This window comes from Oryctolagus cuniculus, chromosome 11, assembly GCF_051225735.1.
Source record: "Oryctolagus cuniculus isolate XC-2025 breed Fujian yellow rabbit chromosome 11, ASM5122573v1, whole genome shotgun sequence".
Taxonomy (NCBI): Eukaryota; Metazoa; Chordata; class Mammalia; order Lagomorpha; family Leporidae; genus Oryctolagus; species Oryctolagus cuniculus.
In genome coordinates, this window is record NC_142877.1 from 67,440,477 (window position 1) to 67,464,521 (window position 24,045).

Consider the following 24,045-nt stretch of genomic DNA (forward strand, 5'->3'; position numbering starts at 1 on the left):
AATAATAATAATTAAAATGAAGATAATTTCATCTCACTTAATATTAAGTAATTATTCCTTGCCAACCACTGTGCTGAGTATTTAAAATCATTATCATTTAATCAAAGTCATGATACAAGGAGTTAAAAATGTTTTTGGAGAAAAGGTTGATTGAGGATAGAAGAGGGAAATATTAAAAGGTGGTATAAGAGAAAATTTGGTAGAGTCCACCTACAGGTTTTTTTTCACCCCCAAGAATAAAAATTTGCTTTAGAAAATGTGTTGGTAAATGATAGTATGGACCTTACTAAAATAGATGGAAGGTAGCTAATTGAAAATATGAAATTATTTTTGTTTAATGAAAAGTTACTTGAAAGCTTACTTTAAATATGTATTTATTTGTGGATCATTAACCAGTTTGCACAGCAGTTAGGAAAGCCAGTTGTTAGACACACTTCAAGCTGAAATCCTGGGAGACAGTTTGAAAGGCATTCAGAATAAAAGAATGTAATAAAATTGTAAACTAATAAGAAAGTAGCTTTAAAAGTTGATTTGTATACTTTTCAAATGTATTGCTAGGTCAGTGAAACTGGTACTAAAGATAACTGAACCAAAGTCTTTCTATTTTTTTCTTAAAATTGATTTGTTCATTTAATAACATGGAAACCTATTTAGATCATATTTTATTTAGTCATTTGGATAGCACTTGAGGCCGTCATATTTTTTATATATTATCATTGAGCCTTTGGATGCTTAAATTTGTTATATGAGTAGGGTGCAGTATGTATGTTATCCACTATAAGGTCCAGTTTCATCTTATTTCTATTTTACTTATCTAGCCCATTGTAAAGATGTAGTCCTAGGGAACAGGTGCTCAGTGTTCAAATTTTTTTTTTTTGGGGGGGGGTGTTAAAGATTTATTTATTTATTTGAAAGTCAGAGTTACACAGAGAGTTTAGAGGCAGAGAGAGAAAGGGGGCGGGGGGGAAGAGAGGTCTTCCATCTGCTGGTTCACTCACCAGATGGCCACAACGGCTGGAGGTGCGCCGATCCAAAGCCAGGAGCCAGGAGCTTCTTCCAGGGTCTTCCACGCGGATGCAGGGGCCCAAGGACTTGGGCCATCTTCTACTGCCCTCCCAGGCCACAGCAGAGAGCTGGATGGGAAATGGAGCAGCCGGGCCTCAAACTGGCACCCACATGGGATGCCGGTGCTTCAGGCCAGGGCATCAACCCACTGTGCCACAGCGCCAGCCCCAAATTTTGTTTTTGAATGGGGAGTGAAGACGGGCAGTCTATTTTAGCTTCAACATTTTCAGTTACTTTAATCCTGTAGCTTAATCAGGCTGACCTTGGTTTTATTTATCAAGTTCATAACCTACAGTACTTTTGGGACTCGTTGACTATATTTATTAAAAAGGATTTTGGTTGACTGTATCACAAATGCATAGCTTTCAGATCTTGAATTTCATCCCTCATTCTTTTGATGTCTGGTTTTTGCAGTTTGGATTTTATAATCTTATGTCAAGATAAGGAATGCTTTATTCAGAATTTGAGATAGAGTTGAGGAAAACAATAGAGTTGGAAGGCGATGGTCAGCTGAGGAATAAGTAACTGCCTCTGTGGACCATCTGCCATAAACACAGAGACTTTGGTGGGTAGGATCTCAGAGCCTTTGATTAGTTTTCTTCTTCCTGGTGTCACTATTAAAGCTGCACTGACAAAAACATTGCACCCATAGTGTGCAAATATGTTCTCTTCTTTTCCTGAGCATGCAACATGAAAACAAATGAATGCAGTTGCATGTCATTACACATAAATATTTTCCAGCCTTTTATATCTTGCCCGAATGTGCTTCATGGTCATATTCATCCAATAATTCTGTTTTGTTAGATGCTTCAGGAAGAAAGGAAATAATAAAGGTAGCATTCCCAGATTAATCATAAATTTATTTCAGATTGTGTGATAAGCTATTACCCTCTCTACTTCTTGCTCTCGCTCATTGCTTATATTGTTCCTTCTTAATCGCAGTTGCACTTAAATTGAGGCAATATGCTTAGGACTATACCATTGCAATAGTCTCCTTTCTGTACTTTTTTCATACAGTTATTTTTGCTTCCAGGCCACCCTTTATATTACAGTAGAGTAATATTCTGGTTGTACAAGTCTGTTTCACTTTCTTTATCCACAGTTTTTAGAATGCAGTCGAACTCTCTGTCTTGGTATCTAGGGCTCTCTGACAGTTAATTTCAAATCCCTTTTCCAGTGGTTTGCCAAGTCAGACTAGGGTACTGGTTTTATAAGAAATATAACCAATGCTTTCATTCCTTCACATTCTTGCTCATGCTTCTGCCTTGGAAAGCTAGTCAGTTCTATTCTTTTTGTGAGACCACCTCAAATATTTTCTGTTCTATAAATGGATCTCCCCTTTTCTGCTTCTGTATTTGCATTATTCTTTGTAACTGGAAAATAGACTTAATATACTTTTTTTTTAACCTCGAGAACAAGAATAATCTTTTTCACTGGTCTCTCACTTTGCTAAGAGAACAGAACTCCTGGTAGGTAGATTTTAATGTTTGTTTCCCTTTAATGGTTTATAAGTTTATAAATAGCCACCTTGAGAAGGATGAATTACCAACCAAAGTGTCAATACTAATTCCCTTAGTTTTATGTGGTTTAGTCAGATTAAAACATGGAGGGCTATCTTAATGAAGACAGTAGTCTTGTAAGACCAGCGTATGTAAGCATGCACTGTACAGAGGGTGTTTCGGAGCATTGCTTTGGTGGTTGGGGGAGTTTATTGTGTATGAGACTTGTTTTTAACCACTAACCTTAGTGTCAATTTCTTGATCATCCTCAAGAAAGTAAAATATTTAGAGAGATAATTTAGATCCTTAGATTAAGATTCCTTAAATTATGGTGACCATTATTTAAATAAGTTTATTTTTCTGATTAGATAAGCTCTATTGTTTCAAATTCATTTGCTGATTTTCTTTTTGAATAATTATTTGGTACATTTTTCTTAGAATTTGGTATTTCATGTTAACTTCTTTTAATTTTAGGAAAGTGAAAAAAATCTTATTATGAGCTCATTATACAAGCTTCATGATCGATTGGCACAGCTTGCAGGTAATTGTTTAACATTTGTTGTCTCAAAATGTTTTGAAAAATTAATTTGCATATATAGCATGTTGTGTCTGTAGAAATAGTCTCTCTTCAAGTCTAGTGTTATATTTATGGAATATATTGATATAGATATATTGATTTTAATAAGGGTCTTTTTGCTGCCTACCATATATATTAGATGTAATGTGTGTGCGTATTATACCGTGCAATATAATTTTAAAATCAGCCAGCTTTCTCTATTGAATTAATAGTAACAGAAATTCTGAAAACTTAATTATCAACTAAGAAGTGATTGGGTAAGAAATGATTAACTAAAATCCGAAAGTGGAGTTTGGTTTTTTTTGTTTGTTTGTTTTTGGTGGTTGAATAGACATAATTCCCTTGGATAAAGTGTATATTCTTCTAGATTTTCCTTTCCTGATTCACTGATTTTTTCCTTACATTCTGTTCTTGGTAAATCTTTGAGAGCTCTCAGGTATCATTACATCTGTGATTATAATAATGTATTATAGATGAATTGGTATCACTTTTAGCAACTATAAGACACAGTACAAGCTTATCTAGTTATTTTTATTTTACATATAATCTAAGAGAAAAAGAGCCTTAGAATGCTCTTCTAATAGGCAGTACAAGAAAAGAAAATTTTAGCTTTCCAAACTTTTCTGTATAGCAAGATTCTTTTGTAGAAACCAGATAATTGGTAGAAGTTTAGTAGGTAAACCTGGAACCTCTCTGCTTGAATGGAGCTTTTTAGGATGCTGACAGTTCCCCATCCTCTTACCTATCTTTTTCTCTGGATCCTTAATTGTGATCAGCTTTATAGGCTTACAGTTCTGTGTTTATCACTAAAAGTCTTCTTTGCATTGACTGTCATATTCATAAAATGCAAGGTGATAACGTTCATTTGGTATACTGTAGCATTTGGAAATAGCTGAAGTATATAGAATAGCCTAGGAATTCTTGTGTTGCTAACACAAGCTTCTACGCCTACCCCTATAGCACTGATTTATGAAGTGTAGTTCATTATGTTCTAGATCAGAATGATCTGCAGTGCTTTTGAAAACAGATTCCCTTCTCTAAAGCAAGGGTTGGTAAGTTTTTGTCCGGGACATGCCAAATACTAAATATTTTAGGATTTGAAGGCTAAACTGTCACAATTATTCAATTCTGCTGTCATAGATTGAAAATGGCCATAAATACATAAAAGAATGAGTTTGGCTATATTCTAGTAAAAGTTTGTTTGCACAGCCAGCATCAGGCTAGATTTGGCCCATGGGTGGTAGTTTGCTGACCTTTGCTCTAGATGTGTAGAATCTGAATCTCTGAGGATGCACTGTAAAGTTTGAAGACTTGTTCATTTCATAATGCTTCTTCCCTTTTTATGACTACTACTGTTAACATCTAACTGCTTGGACATAAATGATAAGGACATGATTGCTTTTAGTAGAAAAATGTGTCAAGGATTTTACTTTATTATACTTTCATGTTAAAAATTTTAAAAAGTTAATTGAAAGACTTAGGCCAGGAAAAAAATTGAAATTCAATGAGATGAAAACCTCTAATAACATAGCCAAAAGAAAAAGCTTTGATTTCCTTTTTGTTTTCTTTTTAAGATTTATTTATTTACTTGAGAGGCATAGTTACAGACAGAGAGAGAGATAGAGAAAGAGGTCTTCCATCTGCTGGTTCACTCCCCAGATGACCAAAACAACTGGAGCTGAGCCAATCCAAAGCCAGGAGCCTAGAGCTGCTTCTGGATTTCCCATGCAGGTACAGGGGCTCAAGCACTTGGGTCATCTTCTACTGCTTTCCCAGGCCATCAGCAATGAGCTGGATCGGAAGTGGTACCCATATGGGATGCTAGTGCCTCAGGCAGATACTTAACCTACTATGCCACAGTGCCAGCTCCTGAATTCTTTACTTACAAAGTTACAAGAAAAGAAAAACAGTTTTCCAAACCTTTGTATTTAGCACATTGCTTGGTAGAAACCAAATCATGGGTAGAGACTTCTATCTAATTTCCCTACTTATCTGAGGTAAAACAATTTTTAGGCATGCATGTACTTGGCCAAACATATGTTTAGTTATACTGTTAAAATGCTCATGCTTTGATTCAAATAATAAAATCAGACTTACCTGAATCCTTGAATTACTAGCCCCAAAAATAGCATGAATAGAATTAAATGTAACCTGATGAATTTGCTGAATTTTTGCCCATTAGAAGTAACACATATCTATGAAGAGCTTCCTCTGTATCCAAATCAATGGGTGGGCACTAATGTGACATAATTCCTCTTCTTACAATTTAGTTGAGAATGTGAGAAGAGGAGATATTCCTATCAAGATTGAAGTACATTTAAAAGTGCAATTTATGTAGGGGTAGTTGATTATATTATGGGAACTGGAATCATTTCTAGAAAATATAAGTAATACTGTTCACCTTTTTTTACTGATTATAATAATAGAACCTATAATTGTATAATTTGTAAGAATATTTTGGATTAACTATATTTGTTTTCTTCCGTATAACATAGTGCTAACTCAAAATTAATAATATGTTAATATTTCCAGGTGATCATGAATGTGGCAGTTCTAGTCAAAGAACACTTTCTGTCCAAGAGGCAGCTGCATATTTAAAAGTAAGCAGTGAAATTAGAACTTTAATGGCTGTATTCTTAAAATTTATACCAAGTACTACTACTAATGTCAGATTACTATGTTAAAAGCTTGGGCCTCCTGTTTCAGGCAATATGAGCAGATAACAGAAAATGGAATTGCACGTTTTTTTGCCTTAGTTTGTTTTAGAATTTTCTGTATGGGAGAATGCACATTAATTTGCAAAGGGCATGAAATACATTGGGACAAGGAAAATGGACGTTGGTGAGTAGTATATAACAAAGCAAATAAACATGTAACCATTTATTTCAAATCTTCTGCCCCAGATCAGTTTCATCTCAGAGTACTAAGAGAACTTGAAGATGAACTTTTTAAACTACTGCGAATAGTCTGAGAAATCCTAAAGGAAGGCAAAGGTCCTAGAAGATTGCTGATGGATGAATATGTCATTCTAATTTCTAAAATTGGGAATTTGAAAACCATCCTGGAAAGCCTGATGTCAGTTGATTCCATAAAGAAAGATAATTCCATAAAGATAAGAGTACTTGCAAATATCAAGATTTATCTCTAGAAACTGACCTATAATGGGTTCAGTGTGAACAAGTCATGTCATATACACTTCATTTCCTATCCCCCTTGTTTTTAATTTTGGTAAACATCTAACATGAAACCTACCCTAATAATACATTATTAAGTATATTGATACTTATATGTATTAACATCTCTAGAATTTTTTTTCATCTTGAATGACTGAAGCTCTATACTCATTAAACAATAACTCCCCATTTTTCCCTTTCCGTAATCCCTGGCAACCACTATTCTACTTTGTGCTTCTCTGGATACCTCATATAAGTAGAATGATGCAGTATTTCTCCTTCTGGAGTGACTTATTTCATTCAGCGTAATGTCTTCAAGATTAATCCTCACTATAGCATATGACAATATTTCCTTTTTTTTTTTTGACTGAGTAATATCACCACCGTATGTATATATACATTTTCTTTACCCATAATCTGATGATGGACTTTTAGATTGTTTCTACCTCTTAGTGATAGCGAATAATGCTGCAATGAACATAGGAGGGCAAATACCTCTTTAGGATCCTACTTTCCATTCTTTTAGGTGAATACCCAGATGTGGATTGTTGGATCATATGGTCATTGTATTTTTAATTTTTTAGAAACCTCTGTACTGTTTCCCTTAGTAGCTGTTTGAATTTACTTTCCTACCAGCAGTTTACAAAGATTCCAAATTAGCTCTACATCCTCAATACTTTTAAAAAATGATTTATTTACTTATTTGAAAGAGAAAGGAGGAGGAAGAGAGAGAGAGAAAGAGAAAGAAAGAAATACCTTCTATCCACTGGTTCACTCCCCAGATAGCTGCAAAGACCAGTGCTAAGCCAGGGCGAAGCCAGGAGCTTCTTCCAGGTCTCCATTGTGGATGGCAGCAGTCCAGACACTTGGGCCATCTGCTGCTGCTTTTCCCAGGCCATTAGCTGGGAGTTGGATCAGAGGTGGAACAGCCGAGATTCAAACCAGTGCCCATATGGGATGCTGGCATCGCATTTGATGACTTTACTAGTTGTTCCACAGCACTGACCCCAACACTTGTTTTTTTGTTTTGTTTTGTTTTTAGTGTCTTTCCTATCAGGTAAGAAGTGACATCTCACTGTAGTTTTGATATGCATTTCCCTAATGATTAATGATGTTGAACATCTTCCATACATTATCTGTGTATAACATATACATTGGTTGGTCATTCGTCTATCTTTTTTGGGGAAATAGTATATAAGTCCTTTGCACATTTGTTAATTGGGCTATTTCTTTTCTTAGTGATGGGAATGCCATAGCTATTTTATGTGTTAACTTACCCTTAACCAGATGTATGGCTTGCTAAAATTTTCTCCCATTCTGTAGGCCCCTTTTCACATCATTCATTGTTTCCTTTGCTGCATATAGGCTTTCAGTTTGCTAAAGTCCTACTTGTCTATTTTTGCTATGTAACCTTACTTTTGATATTGTATCCAAGAAATCATTGTTCACACCAATGTCATTGAACTTTTCCCTAATATTTTCTTGTAGGAGTTTTATAGTGTCAGGTCTTAACAATTCCTAAGTTTTTATTTAGTTATTTTCATTTTTATCAGGGAGTTGGAGAGAGTTCTTCCAACTGTTTGTTCACTCCCCAAATACATTCAAAAACTGGGACTGGACCTAAGCAAAGAGCCTGAAACTCAGCTTGGGTCTCCCACGTGGGTGGCAGAGACCTTAGTACTTGAGGCATAACCTAATTCCTTCCAAGGTGTACGTTAGCAGGAAAGGAATCTGAAGCAGAGCTCAGATCCAAACTCAGGCACTCTGATATGGTTGCAGATGCTTCAGGTGGTGACTTCACTGCACACTGACTGTCTGCTCTGAACTTAAAATTGTAAATGTTTAATCCTTTTTGAGTTCTTTTTTTTAATTAATTAATTGATGATTTGTTTTTTGACAGGCAGAGTGGGCAGTGAGAGAGAAAGGTCTTCCTTTTCTGTTGGTTCACCCCACAATGGCCGCTTGTGGCCGGTGCACTGCACTGATCCGAAGCCAGGAGCCAGGTACTTCTCCTGGTCTCCCATGCGGGTGCAGGGCCCAAGGACCTGGGCCATCCTCCACTGCACTCCCAGGCCACAGCAGAGAGCTGGACTGAAAGAGGAGCAACCGGGACAGAATCTGGTGCCTCAACTGGGACTAGAACCCAGTGTGCCAGCGCTGCAGGCGGAGGATTAGCTTATTGAGCCATGGCGCCGGCCTTTTTTTTTTTTTTTTTTTTTTTTAACAGATAGAGTTAGACAGTGTGAGAGAGAAACAGAAAGGTCTTTCTTCCATTGATTCACCCCCCAAATGGCCGCTATGGCTGGAGCTATGCGGATCCCAAGCCAGGAGCCAGGTGCTTCTTCCTGGTCCCCTATGCGGGTGCAGGGGCCCATCCGCCACTGCCTTCCCGGGCCACAGCAGAGAGCTGGACTGGAAGAGGAGCAACTGGGACTAGAACCCGGCACCCATATGGGATGCCGGCACCGCAGTGGAGGATTAACCAAGTGAGCCACGGCGCCGGCCCGATTTTTTTTTTTTATACAGTGTAAGATAAAGGTCTAATCTCATTGCTTTGTGTGTATGAATTCAGTTCTCTCAGCACTGTTGAGGAGGCTGTCCTTTTCCTATTGCATATGTTTGGCATGCTTACGGAAAATCATTTGACTAAGTATTAGTGGCTTTATTTCTGGGCTCTCTATTCTGTTTAATCTGTATAACTTAGATTTATTTATTATTTATTTGAATGGCTACATCAGAAGGAAGGGATACAGATTACAGATGGTGGGAGAGAGGGCAAGAGAGAGAATTTTGTCTTCCGTCTGCTGGTTTACTCCCCAGATGACTTCAACAGCTAGAGTTGGACCAGACTGAAGGCAGGAACCAGGAACTCCATCCTCATCTCCCTCATTGGTAATAGGGGCTCAAGCACTTGGACCATATTCAGCTGCGTTCCTAGGTGTATTAGCAAGAAGCTAGATGAGAAGTAGAGTAGCTAGGACTTGAATCAGCCCTGTGGTATGGGATGCTGGTGTTACAAATATTGGGTACAGTACTGGCCACTATATAGATGTTCTTTATGCCAATATTATGCTACTTTGATTACTGTAGTTTTGTTGTCTGTTTTGAAGTCAGGAAATTTGAGGTCTACAGCTTTATTCTTTTTCCTTCAAGATTGTTTTGGCTATTTGGAGTCCTTTTGTGATTCCATATAAATTTTAAGATTGTCTTTTCTGTTTCTGCAAAAATTTCTCTGGGATTTTTGGTAGGGTTTGAATTTATTTTATTTTGGGTAGCAAAATTAATTCTTCTAATCCATAAACACAGACAGTCTATTTATCTGTATGTTCTATAATGTCTCTCTGCAGTGTTTATAGTTTTCAGTGTAGAAGTCTTTCGGCTCCTTGACTAATTTTTTCCTGAATATTCTGTTGCTTTTTGTTGTATGTGATTTATCCCACAAATTTGCCAAATTCATTTATGCTAATAGGTTTTGTGGTATCTAAAGAATTTTCTGCATATAAGATGTCATCTGCAAAAGAGATAAATTTACTTCTTCTGATTTGGATACCTTCATTTCTTGCTAAGTTGGTCTGGCCTGACTTGTATTAGTATTTTATGTAGAAGTGATAATGAGCAGGCATCCTTCGCTGCTTCCTCATATGAGAGGAAAAACTTTGAATTCTTCACCACTGAGTGTGATGTTAGCTGAGGGCTTTTTATATATGACCTTTAGCTTGATAGAGTAATTTCCCTCTACCCGAGAGCTTGTTGAATTTTTGTCAAATGCCTTGTCTGTGTCTTCTGAGATGATCATGTGATTTTTACCCTTTGTTACGTTAGTGTTGTATACTTACAGATTGCTTTTTGTATATTGAACAGTTGTCACATCCCAGGTTCTTGATGTATGATCCTTAATTTTTTTAAGGTTTATTTGAAATACAGTTACAGAGAAGAGAGAGATCCATTTTACATCAATTGATTCATTCCCTAAATGGCCAGGTTGGACTCCCACATGAGTGGCAGGGGCCCAAGTACTTGGGCCATCCTCTGCTGCTTTCCTGGATACATTAGCAGGGTGCTGGGTCAACAATAGAGCAGCTGGGACTTGAACCTGCACTCCTATGAGATGGCTGGCTTCACCAGCTGTACCACAATGCCAACCCCAATATACAATACTTTTAGTGTACAGTTAAATTCAGTTTGCTATTATTTTATTGAGGATTTTTGAGTTTATTGAGAGTTAGAGTCTATAATTTTCTTGCATCTTTGTCTAGCCTTGGTATCAGGGTAAGGCTGATTTCATAAAAGAAGTTAGAAAATGTTCCCTCTAAATTTTTTGGGAGAATTTGTCAAGATTTCTGCTGTTATCTTTATTATTTTTTATTTATGCTTTGAGTTTTGTTCTATTCATTAACATTGCAAATTAAGTTGTTTATTTGAGATCTTTTTTAATATTTGCTTTTTGCAATCTAAAATTCCTTCTTTTTACTGCTTTAGCTGTATTACTGTGTTGTTGTTTAGTTCTGTCATTGCTTCTTTCATACTGAGTGCTCTGATAAGGGTGGGGTACATACATATTTATAGTTGTATCTTCCAGGTAAATTATCCTTTTTGTCACTGTCTAATATCCTTCTTTCCTTGTCTCATGTGGCAGTTTTTTACTAAGTCTGTTTTGTCTAAGTTTGGCTACTCATATTCATACTTAGTTACTAGTTGCTTGGAATATCTTTTTCTATTCTTTCATTTCTAACTCGTGTGTGTCCTTAAATCCAAAGTGAGTTTCTTGTACACAGAAATATTTGCATTATTTTTTTAAAGTTCATTCAGTCATTCACTGTGTTTTGATTGGAGAATTACTACTTTGTGTTTACTGTGGAACATATATAAAATTTTTTATAGTCACCGTATTTTAAGCTAACTCCTTAACTTCAGTTGTATAGAAAATCCTTACTCTTTTCTGTCTTCCTCATCTTTATGTTTGGATGTCACAGATTACATATTTTTGTATTTTGATTCCAGGAATATATTTTTATAATTTTTTTATTTTGTCTCTTAAATTGCATTCCACAGTTAAAAGTGATTTACACAGTGCTTTTACAATGTGTAGTGGTGTGCTTTGATGGCATTCTTTAAGTCCCTTAGGCCTTTTCTTCATTCCTCATTGTTTTTTGTTTTTGCTTGTTTAATTTCAGATGACTTATCTTCACATTTGCTAATTCTTCCTGCTGGATCAAGTCTACTCTTGAACTCCTCTGATGAAATTTTCAATTTAGTTACTCTTCAGCTCCAAAATATGTTTTTTTTTTTTTTTGTTTTGTTTTTGTTTTTTTTTTTTTTTGGACAGGCAGAGTGGGCAGTGAGAGAGAGAGAGAGAGAGAAAGGTCTGCCTTTTCTGTTGGTTCACCCCCCCAGTGGTTGCTGCGGCTGGCGCACCGCGCTGATCCAAAGCCAGGAGCCAGGTACTTCTCCTGGTCTCCCATGCGGGTGCAGGGCCCAAGCACTTGGGCCATCCTCCACTGCCTTCCCGGGCCACAGCAGAGAGCTGGACTGGAAGAGGGGCAACCGGGACAGAATCCGGCGCCCCGACCAGGACTAGAACCCGGTGTGCCGGTGCCGCAGGCAGAGGATTAGCCTATTGAGCTGCGGCACCGGCCTGTGTTTCTTTTTTAATATTTAGATGTTTTATGTAGCATACTAATTTCAGTATTTCACATTTCTGTCTCTAGTTTCTCTTGGTTCACGCATTGTTTTTCTGATCTCATTGAGTAACTTTATGGTAGTTTTTTAAAAGAAATTCTTTGTCAGGTAATTCTCATACCTCCATTTCTTTGGGTAGATTCTTGGAGGTTTATTTTGTTCCTTTGGGCCATGTTTCCTTGTTTTTCCCATGTGCCCTGGTATGTTGTGCTGGAATTCATATATTGGAAAAAACAGCCACTTCTCCCAATCTTTACAGACCTTCCCCGATAGCCCTGCTTAGAGAAATCCTGCGGTCTTCTCAAAGCTTTTTGTGGTTGTGTCTCCCCTGCATTTGTGTCTTTAAGCTCCCAGTTGGAGAGGTCATGTTGGCTTTATTTTTCCAAGAACGCTTAATCTTTTATTCCTTGTGATGTCTGCATTACTGCAGGGTCTCTGGAGTTGCCATAAGCCATCTAGGTTTTTTGGTTCTTAGTGGCTCCCAGACATCAGGTTTGCTGGATCCTAGATTGGCTACATCCTCCAACTCTTCCTCTCCAGAGAGAAGCCAGAGATTGGGGATTTTCTCCCTCTTTCTGCTAAGCTTTGGGTGGAGGGAGGGACAACAGTAAGCATATGGTTCAAACTGTTGATTTTTGTACTGAAAAGCCTCAAACTAGGTACTCTATCTTGTCAGTAGTTAGATTCAGCAAAACAGAAACCATTTACTCTGCTAACGCCTGCTGCCCCTTGATTTCCCACTCCTACCTAAGTGTGAAGAGTAGATGTCTCCCCAAGGAGAAGCCAAGAGTTGAGAGCTTCCTCCTGATTGCACTAAATTATGGAGTGGTGGGGCTATCAGGCAAGTGAGTGCAACTGACTTTTCCTATCAGCTTTGATACAGCTGGTTTGTGTTTGAATGGTTTGCACTTAACTGATTGCTAACAAATGGGATTGGTCCATGTATTTTTGGAATCAGTGTTTCTAAGGTGGGTGGAGGCTTCCTATTCTGCCATCTTGCTGACGTCACTCCTCTCCTTTTTAAAAATTAAGCATGTAATATATGTTCTAGAGCCATCAGTTAGGTTTGGAAACAGAGAAAGTGCATTGAGTTTTTAACATAATGCATGACTTATATGAGATACCAAACAAGATGCTAAGATGATAAAATATAATGGAGATTAGACCTGAATTTAGGTTCTGGCACTATCATGTAGAAGCTGTGCCATCTAGGTAAAGTCTCTAAACTTTTCTGAACCTGTTTCTGTTTGTGAAAGTGACACTATTTAAAAAGTTATTGTCAAAGTTACTGAGAGATTTGATTATTCACTTATACACACACACACACACACACACACACACGTACATTTAGAACCTGATGATTACAATAGCTTCCAGAGCAAGTTCACCCCTTTCTGCATTCTCTAATTAATTAAATCAATGCAGCTGTGCATAGAGAGCTCTAATAACATTCTTCAAGCTTTATTTCTCAACCTTGTTATCTTTTTTCAATTTCAACCTGGATGAGAATGTTTGTGGGATTCAAATTTGTGGATTGTGTATTAACTAATAGATGGGATAAATAATCAAGACCCTAAATGATCTTGACTAAGGAGGGATTATGTTTATAAGGCTCAGTGTTAAGAATTGTAGGGTGGGAACAAAGAAGGGTGGCATAAAGAGGAATAAAATATTCTTGGAAGAAGGGCATACCTAGCCTGTGGGAAATCCAAAACAAGCAAATAGTTCCTTATGAAATAACTGAAAATGGTTTTGCTTCTAGCAGCAGGAAAGTCTGATCCAATCCAGTGCTTCCTTTGCTTTCTCTTTATCCAGCTAAATATCTTAGAGACATAATGACGTAGATATAGATTATAGTTGGTCATAAAGTCCTGGAACAAGATTCACTTATTTTTCAGAAAAACCCTGAGAACCTTATCTACTGAGGTGCTATATTTGAACTTCTGAAGAAACATGATAGGACTGGGATAAAAGATAGGGATGACTAGTAGTTAATTTATTCTCTTTCTTTTCTAACCATTTGATTGCAGCTATGGAGCAATGAGGCATGATAAAAAGAAGGCACTAGGACCCAGGCTTGAGACAAGTTGGGGTTCTAAGCCAGGTAGTAGTAGGGTGCAGAGATGAATTCTACTAAAGACTAGCAGCAAGAAGTTACTGGAAACTCCCATACATAAGTTGAGTTTGAAACTACTTTATAGCTAAAATTTTTTTAAAGATATTAGCTCACCAGTCTTTAAGAGACTTTCTTATCTATTCTCTAGAATTATTTTATGTTTCAGATGGGATTTTACGTTCTTTTCAGTTTAATAGAAGTTTTGTTTTTACAAGAATTACATTTCTTAATATTTAAATGAAGGTATTTTATGTAAAATGCTAATACTCTTCTTACACATTTGGATTTATGTATGTTGAACTCTTCTTTTTGAAACCCCCACTTTAAGTTTTTTAATATTGTTAACCTGCTACAGCTTGTCAATGCCATGGATATATTTTGGACTGCCACTAAAAAAAAAAAAAGCACTGAACATAACTTCCCTCCCCCCCAAAATTAAAGTTTTATGGTGTAGATAAAACATTTTAAATAGTACTTTTAAAAAGATTTTATTTTATTTATTTGAAGGGCAGAATTGAGAGAGAGAGGAGGAGATCTTCCATTTGCTGGTTCACCCCCCAAATGGCCACAATGGCCTGAGTTGGGCTGGTCCCAAGCCTTGAGCCAGGTGCTTCTTTCTGGGTCTTCTATGTGGGTAGCAGGGGCCCAGCCACTAGAGCCATCTTCTGCTGTATCTCAGGCACATAAAGAGGGAACTGGATAGGAAGTAGAACAGCTGGGACTTAAACCAGCACCTATATGTGATGCCAGTATGACAGACAGTAGCTTTACCTGCTACCTCACAATACAGGCCTCTAAATACTGTTTTTGTTTTAAGATTCATTTATTTATTTGAAAGAGTTACACATAGAGAGAAGGAGAGGCAGAGAGAGCAGTCTTCCATCCACTGGTTTCACTCCACAAGTGGCCACAACAGTCAGAGTTGCATCAATCCAAAGCCAGGAGCCAGGAACTTTCTCTGGGTCTCCCACGCGGGTGCAGGGGTATTGAAGTCTATAATTTATAATTACAATTGCAGATTTGTCTATTTCTTCTTGCAGTTCTGTCAGCTTTTGTGTCATGTAATTTGAAGTCCTGCTTTTAGGTACATTTATAGTTGTTAAATTCTCTTGATATTTTGATCCCTTTATTATGAAAATCTTCACTCCTGGTAAATATTTTTTGCTCTGGAATCTACTTTTTTTTAAATAAAGATTTATTTATTTGAAAGTCAAAGTTACACAGAGAGAGGAGAGGCAGAGAGAGAGAGAAAGGTCTTCCATCCGCTGATTCACTCCCCAATTGGCCACAACGGTCAGAGTCATGCCAATCCGAAGCCAGGAGCCAGGAGCTTCTTCTGTGTCTGCCACGTGGGTGCAGGTGCGGAAGAACTTGGGCAATCTTCTACTGCTTTCCCAGGCTATAGCAGAGAGCTGGATTGGAATTGGAGCACTTGGGACTCAAACCATAGCCTATACGGCATGCCTGCACTGCAGAGAGCAGCTTAACCTGCTATGCTGTAGTGCTGGGCCCAAACTTTTTTTTTTTTTTACAAGCTGCCAGATTACTTCCTAATTTGGAGTGACAAATTTTATCATAGTTGCTTAAGCCAAAACTGGCTATTTCATTTTATCAGTGTTCTAGCTAGGATAGACATGGAAAAACCTCAGTACAAAAGTGATAACAATTCTCCTAATTGCCCTTAAATTTTATTTCCAGCTTCTATTCCATGGAAAATCTGTAGTCTATGTGTATTTTTTAATGATGTCTATACATGAAGACAATTTTGAAATAAAATGTTAAGGTATTTGTAAAAAATTGTGATATCAAACATTGATAATATTATGCATATTGTAGGTGTTCTGTTGATAGAGATTGATCTAATGTATATTCCATGTATTTTTACTGTGATTCCACCAAGACAGCTACATTTTTGGAATTATAAATAAATGATCCCAAGAAGGCATTTAATTTCTACAGGTATATTGTAATTTAGCCCTAATTTCTAGTACATTTAAAGTACAATAAGTTTAAGTAAATGTTTGGTGGCATTAAATGAGTGAATGAACCTCAGTGAGATGTTTTGTTTTCTTGATTCTGATTTAAAATATTTTATTCTGGTTTTATGAATATTTGTCCCATTTCCTCCTTCAGAGGAAGTTTAAATAAACGTAATTCATTTAAATAACTTAAACATTGGTTTTCTAACTCCCCAGTGCTTCTGTTGAGCTCTTTGTAGTCTTTTTGGTAAGAAAGCTTACTTTGATTTGTGAATAGTTAAGAGGTCCCTCTGGTGGAACATTTAGGAAATGCATAGCATTATATTAGAAGATAGGAGTTTGGAACATGAACCAGTGCCCATATGGTATACCAGCACCGCAGATGGAGGCTTAGTCTACTACCAACAGCACCAGCCCCTCACATTAGGTTTTTAATATTTGTTGGTCATCTCCCTATACCAGTATTCATTCTCTCCTTTTTTTTTTTTTTTAACAGGCAGAGTGGACAGTGAGAGAGACAGAGAGAAAGGTCTTCCTTTGCCGTTGGTTCACCCTCCAATGCCCGCTGTGGCTGGCGCGCTGCGGCTGGCGCACTGTGCTGATCCGAAGGCAGGAGCCAGGTGCTTCTCCTGGTCTCCCATGTGGGTGCAGGGCCCAAGCACTTGGCCATCATCCACTGCCAGAACTGGCCTGGAAGAGGGGCAACCAGGAAAGAATCCGGCACCCCAACCAGGGCTAGCACCCGGTATGCCGGCGCCACAGGCGGAGGATTAGCCTATTGAGCCACAGCACAGCCTCATTCTCTCCTAATTAAAGTTTGGTTGTATATTTAAAGAAGTGAGTCTTTTACATGAGACAGCATTATTTTTGTACATTGAAACTGTAGTCCAAGTCCAGGCAATGACATGGGTTTCAGAATATACATTTTTGATCAGTTATTTTGAAAGTAAGGTACATGTGGAGGGCAAGTGATTGTGTGTATGTGCAGTGTGTACACATAACATGTTAAAATAGATTTAAGATCTGGGGAAACATACTTTGAACTTTTAAAGATTTATATGAAGCAGCTAGCTATCTGTTAACTGAGCTATGACCTAGAAGTAAATATTAATAAATAATGGTAGTAATAGATCTGTCTTAAAAATTTTAAAACTTGAATTTTTGTCATCAGTTATTTGAAAATGTTTTATGATGTTGCCATGCCTCAAGGATTGGCCATTGATAGCCCTATTTTTATATGGCTTGATAAGTGGTTTACATTTTCAGAGGTTGCTTAAAGGCCGGCACCACAGCTCACTTGGCTAATCCTCTGCCTGTGGTGCTGGCACCCTGGGTTCTAGTCCCATCCGGGGCGCCGGATTCTGTCCTGGTTGCTTCTCTTCCAGTCCAGCTCTCTGCTGTGGCCCGGGAAAGCACAGGAGGATGGGCCAGGTCCTTGGGCCCTGCACCAGCATGGGAGACCAGGAAGAAGCGCCTGGCTCCTGGCTTGGGATCGGCCGTGGTGGCCATTTGGGGGATGAACCAACAGAAAAAGGAAGACCTTTTTCTTTGTCTCTCTCTAACTCTGCCTGTCAAAAAAAAAAAAAAAATTGCTTAAAAAACAAACAAAACTAGAAATGTACATGGCTGCAAATCTTAGAATATTTACTCTCTAGCCCTTTACAATAAAAAGTAGGCCTACCCCTGCCTTATTATTAGTTTCTAGGTGGCTACAAACAGTGAATAATAAAACAGCTTAAACTCTTTAACATCAGGTATGTGATATATATGTTATAGTATTAGCATGAAATATTTAGTTAGCATAAGCAAGAAAAAAATGCAATTTTTACTTCTACAGAAATTCCAAGGGTGGATATTTGTTCTAGCAGTTAGGATGCTATTTGGGATGTCTGCATTCCATGTCCTAGAGCCTGGGTTTGAGTTCCAATTCTGCTCCCAATTTCACCTTACTGCTGATGCACACCCTTGGAAGCAGTAGTTGATGGCTGAAGTAGTTGGATTCCTGCCACCAATATAGGAGACCTGGATTGAGTTTCTGGTTCTCTACTTTGGCCCAACTCAGCCCCAGCTGTTGTATACATTTAGGATGTGAACCAGCAGATAAGAACTCCCTCTCTGTATCTTGCTGTCAAATAATTTATTTTTCTCATTTTATCAAACTGAAGAATTCTATAGACTGTGTAGAGTATTTGTGAAACAGTGTATTTAAGCACTCAGCATCCTATTAAATCTTTAATGAGGTTTTAAATAATTTATCAATTTTTTAGAGGATATTGTTTTTCCAGTGAGTGGATGTCAAATGGCATTAACCTGAGAAAGGAAAATAAAAAGAGAGAAAATTATAACAGATAGTCTCTTCTTACCATTATTGGTTTATAATTGTAAATTTTAAGCTCTTTGTTCCTCTCCATACCTGGTTTATTAGAGTAGTAAACATCTTTGTTCATTTAAGCCATTATGTACATTTTAAGGATAATTAATGAGACTATTAATGCTATTTTTGATGTCTTCAGCCTCTTATAATTTTTAAATATAAAATTTCAATTAGTAAACATGAGGATTTGTTTCTACATTATTTGAAACTTGTTTATAATCTAGACTCTGAAATCTATACTGTATCAGTCTAGTCTTATATATAGTAATGCATGTAATAATAAAACCAAATTACAGTAATACAAGTAGAAGAGCATGAGTATAAACACAAGTAATTTCATTAATTTTTAAAAATATACGTATCTTTGAAGTGTGCTATATAGTACATGTGTCTTTGATAAGTTTTATAATTGCCATATTTTTGATGAATACAGTCTTTGAAAGAAACTAAATGATACTTACCTGGCATCACAAAAGAAACTAAATGAATATAGAATCCTTTTTAATTAAACGCCTATACTAATGAATAATATTATAAAGAAGAATTAACAGTAATATTTCAGCTCCAAGGATAACCCATATTATTCTTGTTTTGTAGAGGTTCAAAGTTCTGTGTGGTTAGTGCTTTATCTAATTCTGAATCATGCATTGTAGTCAGGAGTATGTTTTCTTGATGTCCTTTATATGTTCAGAACTTGTTTCTCTAACTTAAAACAAGTGGACATGAATTCTGTTTGATTTTCATACACAAAATAATTTCTAGAGTGTCTCTATAACATTTGAGCGTAATTGCCTGAAATTCATTTGTATAATTTTATTGCAAAACATTTTAAAGTAAAATAAAAATAGCTGATGTCCTCAAAATATTCTAGCTTTTGCTGATATATATCTTTTATAATTATATGTAAAATTGAATAATACAATTATACTTTTTAATGTGGAGGCTAAATTCCCATCATGATTATTTCTAAGTTTATAATATACACTGAGATGAACATATATAAACCATTTCTCAATTATTAAGTATATAACATTGTCTGCAGTGTTTTTTGTATTAGTAAGTGCTGTGTTAAACAATCATGCTTTAAAAAAAATAACAGAGCATATGTCTGTCTTCACCATCTTAAAAATCCTGGTAGTAGTCTCATAAGGAATGATACACTGAAAGTTTAGTTTTGGTTTGTTAAACTTTTCTAATTATATTTGCCAGTTTGATTTACTAAATTAACTTTCCAGGTTCATATTAGGAAGTGAACTATGCAGCTAAAATGAAAACTTTGTAATTTCCAATGCTGTTGAAGAATCTGTTGATAAAATACAAAGTTACCTCTTAGAAAATTTTTATGGGATTTATAAAAATGATGTACATAAAGACATACTTTCTAGTAGATTGTAAGCTCTTTGAGTACAGGAAAGTTTGTTCCATATTGTGCTGTACCTCTAGTCCTAAAACAGTATTTGGCACATAGTATACTCTTGAAATATTTGCTGAATAAAAAAAAAATTTAAGGATGTTTGGAAGAGAAATTGGATATACTCCAAGTGTTTATTAATAAGCAGTTTATTAAAGTAAAGAGTAAATATACAGTGAAATACTAGTTTGCTGAAGAAATTGGGGTTGTGTCCTGATATTGACAAAATACTTTGTTTCATGAAAAAAAATCATTTAGAAGAACAACATATATAATGTGGTGCTCTTATTTTTAATGTTTTGATTTGAAAAATAAATACACATACCCTTACACTTGAGAGTTTGAATTTTATCATCAATAATACAAGATTTTTTTAAGTTGATGGACTCAGTATATCTACTTATTGAGAAAATGTTTTGAAACATCCAAGTCTGATTAGTTTATTTGTTCATATCTAAATAGTGCTGCATTTATAAAAAGTAGTTCATTGTCTTTTATCACAATGGCACTTAAAATTAAATAAAAACCTTATCAAATCTGTAGTATAAGAAATACAAAACAAAAAATAAAGCAAAATATTGACAGTGGTTATATTGAACAAGTGAAATAATGATTTATTTTCCTCTTTAATTTTGTGTACTGAATTAATTTTTTTTAGTTTGTTATAGTTCAAATAAAAATGTTACATAGTGTGTGTGATTTACAGGACAGCTTACATAAAGAGTCAAATGAATATGAAATCGTAAGACTAGTAAGTTACTTATTTTCTCTCTATATTTTTTGTTAGGATTTAGGTCCTGAATATGAAGATATATTTAACACCTCATTACAGTGGATTTTAGAAAATGGAAAAGATGTTGGAATAAGGTAAAGAATTTCCTCTTTTGAAATTTTTTACTGTAAGAAGTGATTTTTGACTTTAAACTAAACCTTAATTATTTTAAAATAGGTGTGTTGGCTATGGCCCCATGGAAGAATTGACAAATATAACTGACGTGCAATTTTTACAATCCACAAGACCACAGATGTCTTTTTGGTGTCGATTTCGACGTGCTTTTATTACTGTCACCCACAGATTATTGTTGTTATGTTTTGGTAAGTTGTTAGAAAAAGAAAGGAGGTACACTTCAATCTATAATTTTTGTGTGTCTGTATTTCCCTAAATGCCAAAGTTAAGAATTCACTTCTGAGATGAGTGGCATGTAAATTCCCCCTAGATCTTCACTAAATAAAAAGTGTTGAGTTCTTAAAATGACAATGTAAGGGCTTAGATAAAAGTAATATAGGAAGAGCTGGTGATAAAACTTTGTCATCAAGACTGTCACAGACAAAGCATGTATAGTTAGTGTATACATAGAAAGCTACTTTAGAAAATAAAACTGGAAAATATGAAAGCTTAGCTTATTTTTAAAAATTTTTTATTAATATAAAAAGAACAGAATTACAAATTCCAATAGGTTCAGATCCAAGAAGATAACCACACTCCATTCACTCCCCTTCTTCCCCCCAGTCTGCCTCTCCCTCCCCTCTTCATCTGTTTTTGCAAAGCCATAATTTTAGTCCACTTTGTATTCACAGGCTTAATTTGCCACTAATCATAATATGCAACAAGTTAAAAGTAGGAAGACCAAGGGCTAAAAATCCCAAAATGACCATTTCATTCCTATACATTTTTTGGTATTCCATATTAACTACCACAGATCAGAGAAAACATATGATATTTGTCTTTTTTTTTTTTTTTTTTTTTTTTGGACAGGCAGAGTTAGAGAGAGAGAGAGACAGAGAGAAAGGTCTTCCTTTTCCATTGGTTCACCCTCCAAATGGCCACTACAGCCAGGAGCCAGGTGCTTCTCCTGGTCTCCCATGCAGGTGCAGGGCCCAAGTACTTGGGCCATCCTCCACTGCCTTCCCCGGGCCACATCAGAGAGCTGGACTGGAAGAGGAGCAACCAGGAAAGAATCCAGCACTCCGACTGGGACTAGAACCTGGGGTGCCGGCGCCGCAGGCGGAGGATTAGCCAAATGAGCCGAGGCACCAGCCATGATACTTGTCCTTTTGAGACTAGCTTATTTTTAAAATAGTAAGATTATATGGGCCAGCATAGTGGCGTAGCAGGTTAAGCCGCCCACTGTGCATCTTGTGTAAGTGCTGATTCAAGTCTTGGCTGCTCCACTTCTGATCCAACTCCCTCCTGATGTGCCTGAGAAAACAGAAGATGGCCCAAGTGCTTGGACCCCTTCCACGTACATGGAAGACTCCCTGAAAGAGTTCTAGGCTCTTGACTTAGACCCAGCCCAGCCCCAGCTGTTATGGTCACTAGGGAGTAAACCAGCAGATGGAGGAGCCCCACCCCCACCCCCAAATCCTCCACCCCTGTAACTCTGCCTTTCAAGTAAAGAAAAAATATTTTTAAAAAAGACATGTATTTATATATACACATATATATTATAAATTAATCTCACTAAAAGTTTTAAAATACTGCTTACCTGAATTAAAATTTTCATTGAAGCTACTAGATTTCACAAGTTTTTGAATGATAATAGGAATTTAGGAGCTAGTCACTCTTCTTTTTTCCTGGTCATGTAAAAATAATTCAGTTTATGTAAAGAATTAGTATGTTTAGTTCTCTTTTTTTAATATTTATTTATTAAATTTATTTGAAAGGCAGATTGACAGGGAGGGAAAAATGGAGGGAGGGAGGAGAGAGAGAGAGAGAGAGTTTCCAGCTACTGGTTCACTCTCCAACGGGTCCTGCAAAATGGGGGCTGCACCACAATGAAGCCAGGAACAGGGAACTCCATCCATGTTGCCTCCCAAGATGCACATCAACAGGAAACTGGAAGCAGAAGAGATTCCAGGCTCTTAACCTGATACATCACAAAGTCTGCAGTGTTTAGTCTTATGAGACACATTTTCTTAGTGGTTTAATGCTTCAAAGGAAAAAGCTTGTCAAACATAGTTTATTTTTAAAAAGTAGCTTAAAATTTAAATGTTTAGTTGTGAACATAATGAAAGGAATTTTTTTCTAGAGAGAAATAAAACTCTGGAAAAATGTTTAATATGAAATTATTGTATGTGGTTTCAGCTATGTAGCTAATTCAACTGAGTTTGGAAGTTAAAATGATCACTATAAAAACTGCAGTTTTTAGAATATGAAATGTATGAATGTTGCAGGTGTAGCGATGGTTTGCATTGTTCTGCGTTACATGAAATACCGCTGGACAAAAGAGGAAGAGGAAACAAGGCAAATGTATGATATGGTGGTAAAGATTATAGGTATGGTTTTTGTACAAATCTCAACTATTTTTAGAACAATCATTGTATCATAAACTGCACTGATATCAAGTAATTGATTGATTTGTAGGTTTGTTTGATTTATTTTCAGATGTTCTACGAAGTCATAATGAAGCTTGCCAAGAAAATAAAGATTTACAACCTTACATGCCTATTCCACATGTACAGGATTCCTTAATACAACCTCATGACAGGTATGTTGAAATAGATCAGAATGTAGGGGTCTTCTGCAAAAAATATTTTGAGAATGCTGACCCTTCTCAGGTAGACCTGTTCTATTGTATAGATTTATTTTTTTTTATTTTACTCTCTTTCAAAATTCTATTTTCCTTATTTTGAGTGGCATAATAGACAACTAGGTTTCTAAATCATTCTCATTCCTGTATATCTTGATGCTTTGTTGTCAGCCTCCATCTTATGTCCTTTAATTTCATCCTGATAAAGAGACAAACAGTAAACTAATGTTTTAAAATGCTTACTTAATAATGAAGTTTTTAAAATACAAATTTTAAAATAACTTAATATAAAAGATGGCAGTATTATAAATTAGCATTCTTTTTTTAAAAATTTTATTAAATATTTATTATTTAATTGAAAGGCAGAGTTATAGAGAGAAGGAGAGACAGAGAGAGACAGAGCTTCCATCTACTGGTTCATTCCTCACATGGCCACAATGGTTAGGGCTGGGCCAGATCAAAGCCAAGAGCCTCTTCCAGGTCTTCCACGTGGGTGGCAGGGGCCCAAGGACTTGGGCCATCTTCCACTTTTTTCTCAGGGAGCTGGATGGAAGTGGAGCAGCCAGGACTTGAACTGGTGCCCATACAGGATGCCATCATTGCAGGCAGCAGCTTCACCCACCATGCCACGACATCAGCATC

General features: G+C 36.5%; 1 protein-coding gene and 1 long non-coding RNA gene across 8 annotated transcripts in view; one reads left to right on the forward strand and one right to left on the reverse strand.

Moving 5' to 3' along the window:
• The window catches only part of LEMD3 (LEM domain containing 3), a 74,926-nt gene that overhangs the window by 43,702 nt on the left and 7,179 nt on the right, over positions 1–24,045 (forward strand). For both annotated transcript variants that reach the window (XR_016216839.1, XM_002711242.6), the window contains 6 exons: positions 3,039–3,105; positions 5,674–5,741; positions 20,661–20,740; positions 20,823–20,968; positions 23,048–23,149; positions 23,259–23,361. Coding sequence is in view for 1 of the 2 variants with exons in the window: in XM_002711242.6 (XP_002711288.3) it covers positions 3,039–3,105; positions 5,674–5,741; positions 20,661–20,740; positions 20,823–20,968; positions 23,048–23,149; positions 23,259–23,361 (566 nt within the window). In the remaining variant the exon portion in view is untranslated. The remainder of the gene's footprint in view (positions 1–3,038; positions 3,106–5,673; positions 5,742–20,660; positions 20,741–20,822; positions 20,969–23,047; positions 23,150–23,258; positions 23,362–24,045) is intronic.
• The window catches only part of LOC149123509 (uncharacterized), a 75,804-nt gene that overhangs the window by 8,988 nt on the left and 42,771 nt on the right, over positions 1–24,045 (reverse strand). The window contains exon 3 of one of the 6 annotated variants that reach the window (XR_016216844.1): positions 15,626–18,398. The exons of 1 other annotated variant lie outside the window; for it this stretch is intronic. This is a non-coding gene — a long non-coding RNA (uncharacterized LOC149123509). Of the gene's footprint in view, positions 1–15,625; positions 18,399–21,274; positions 23,603–24,045 lie in introns of those variants that run through there. 4 more of the 6 variants (XR_016216842.1, XR_016216853.1, XR_016216850.1 and 1 more) reach the window with 4 other exon arrangements.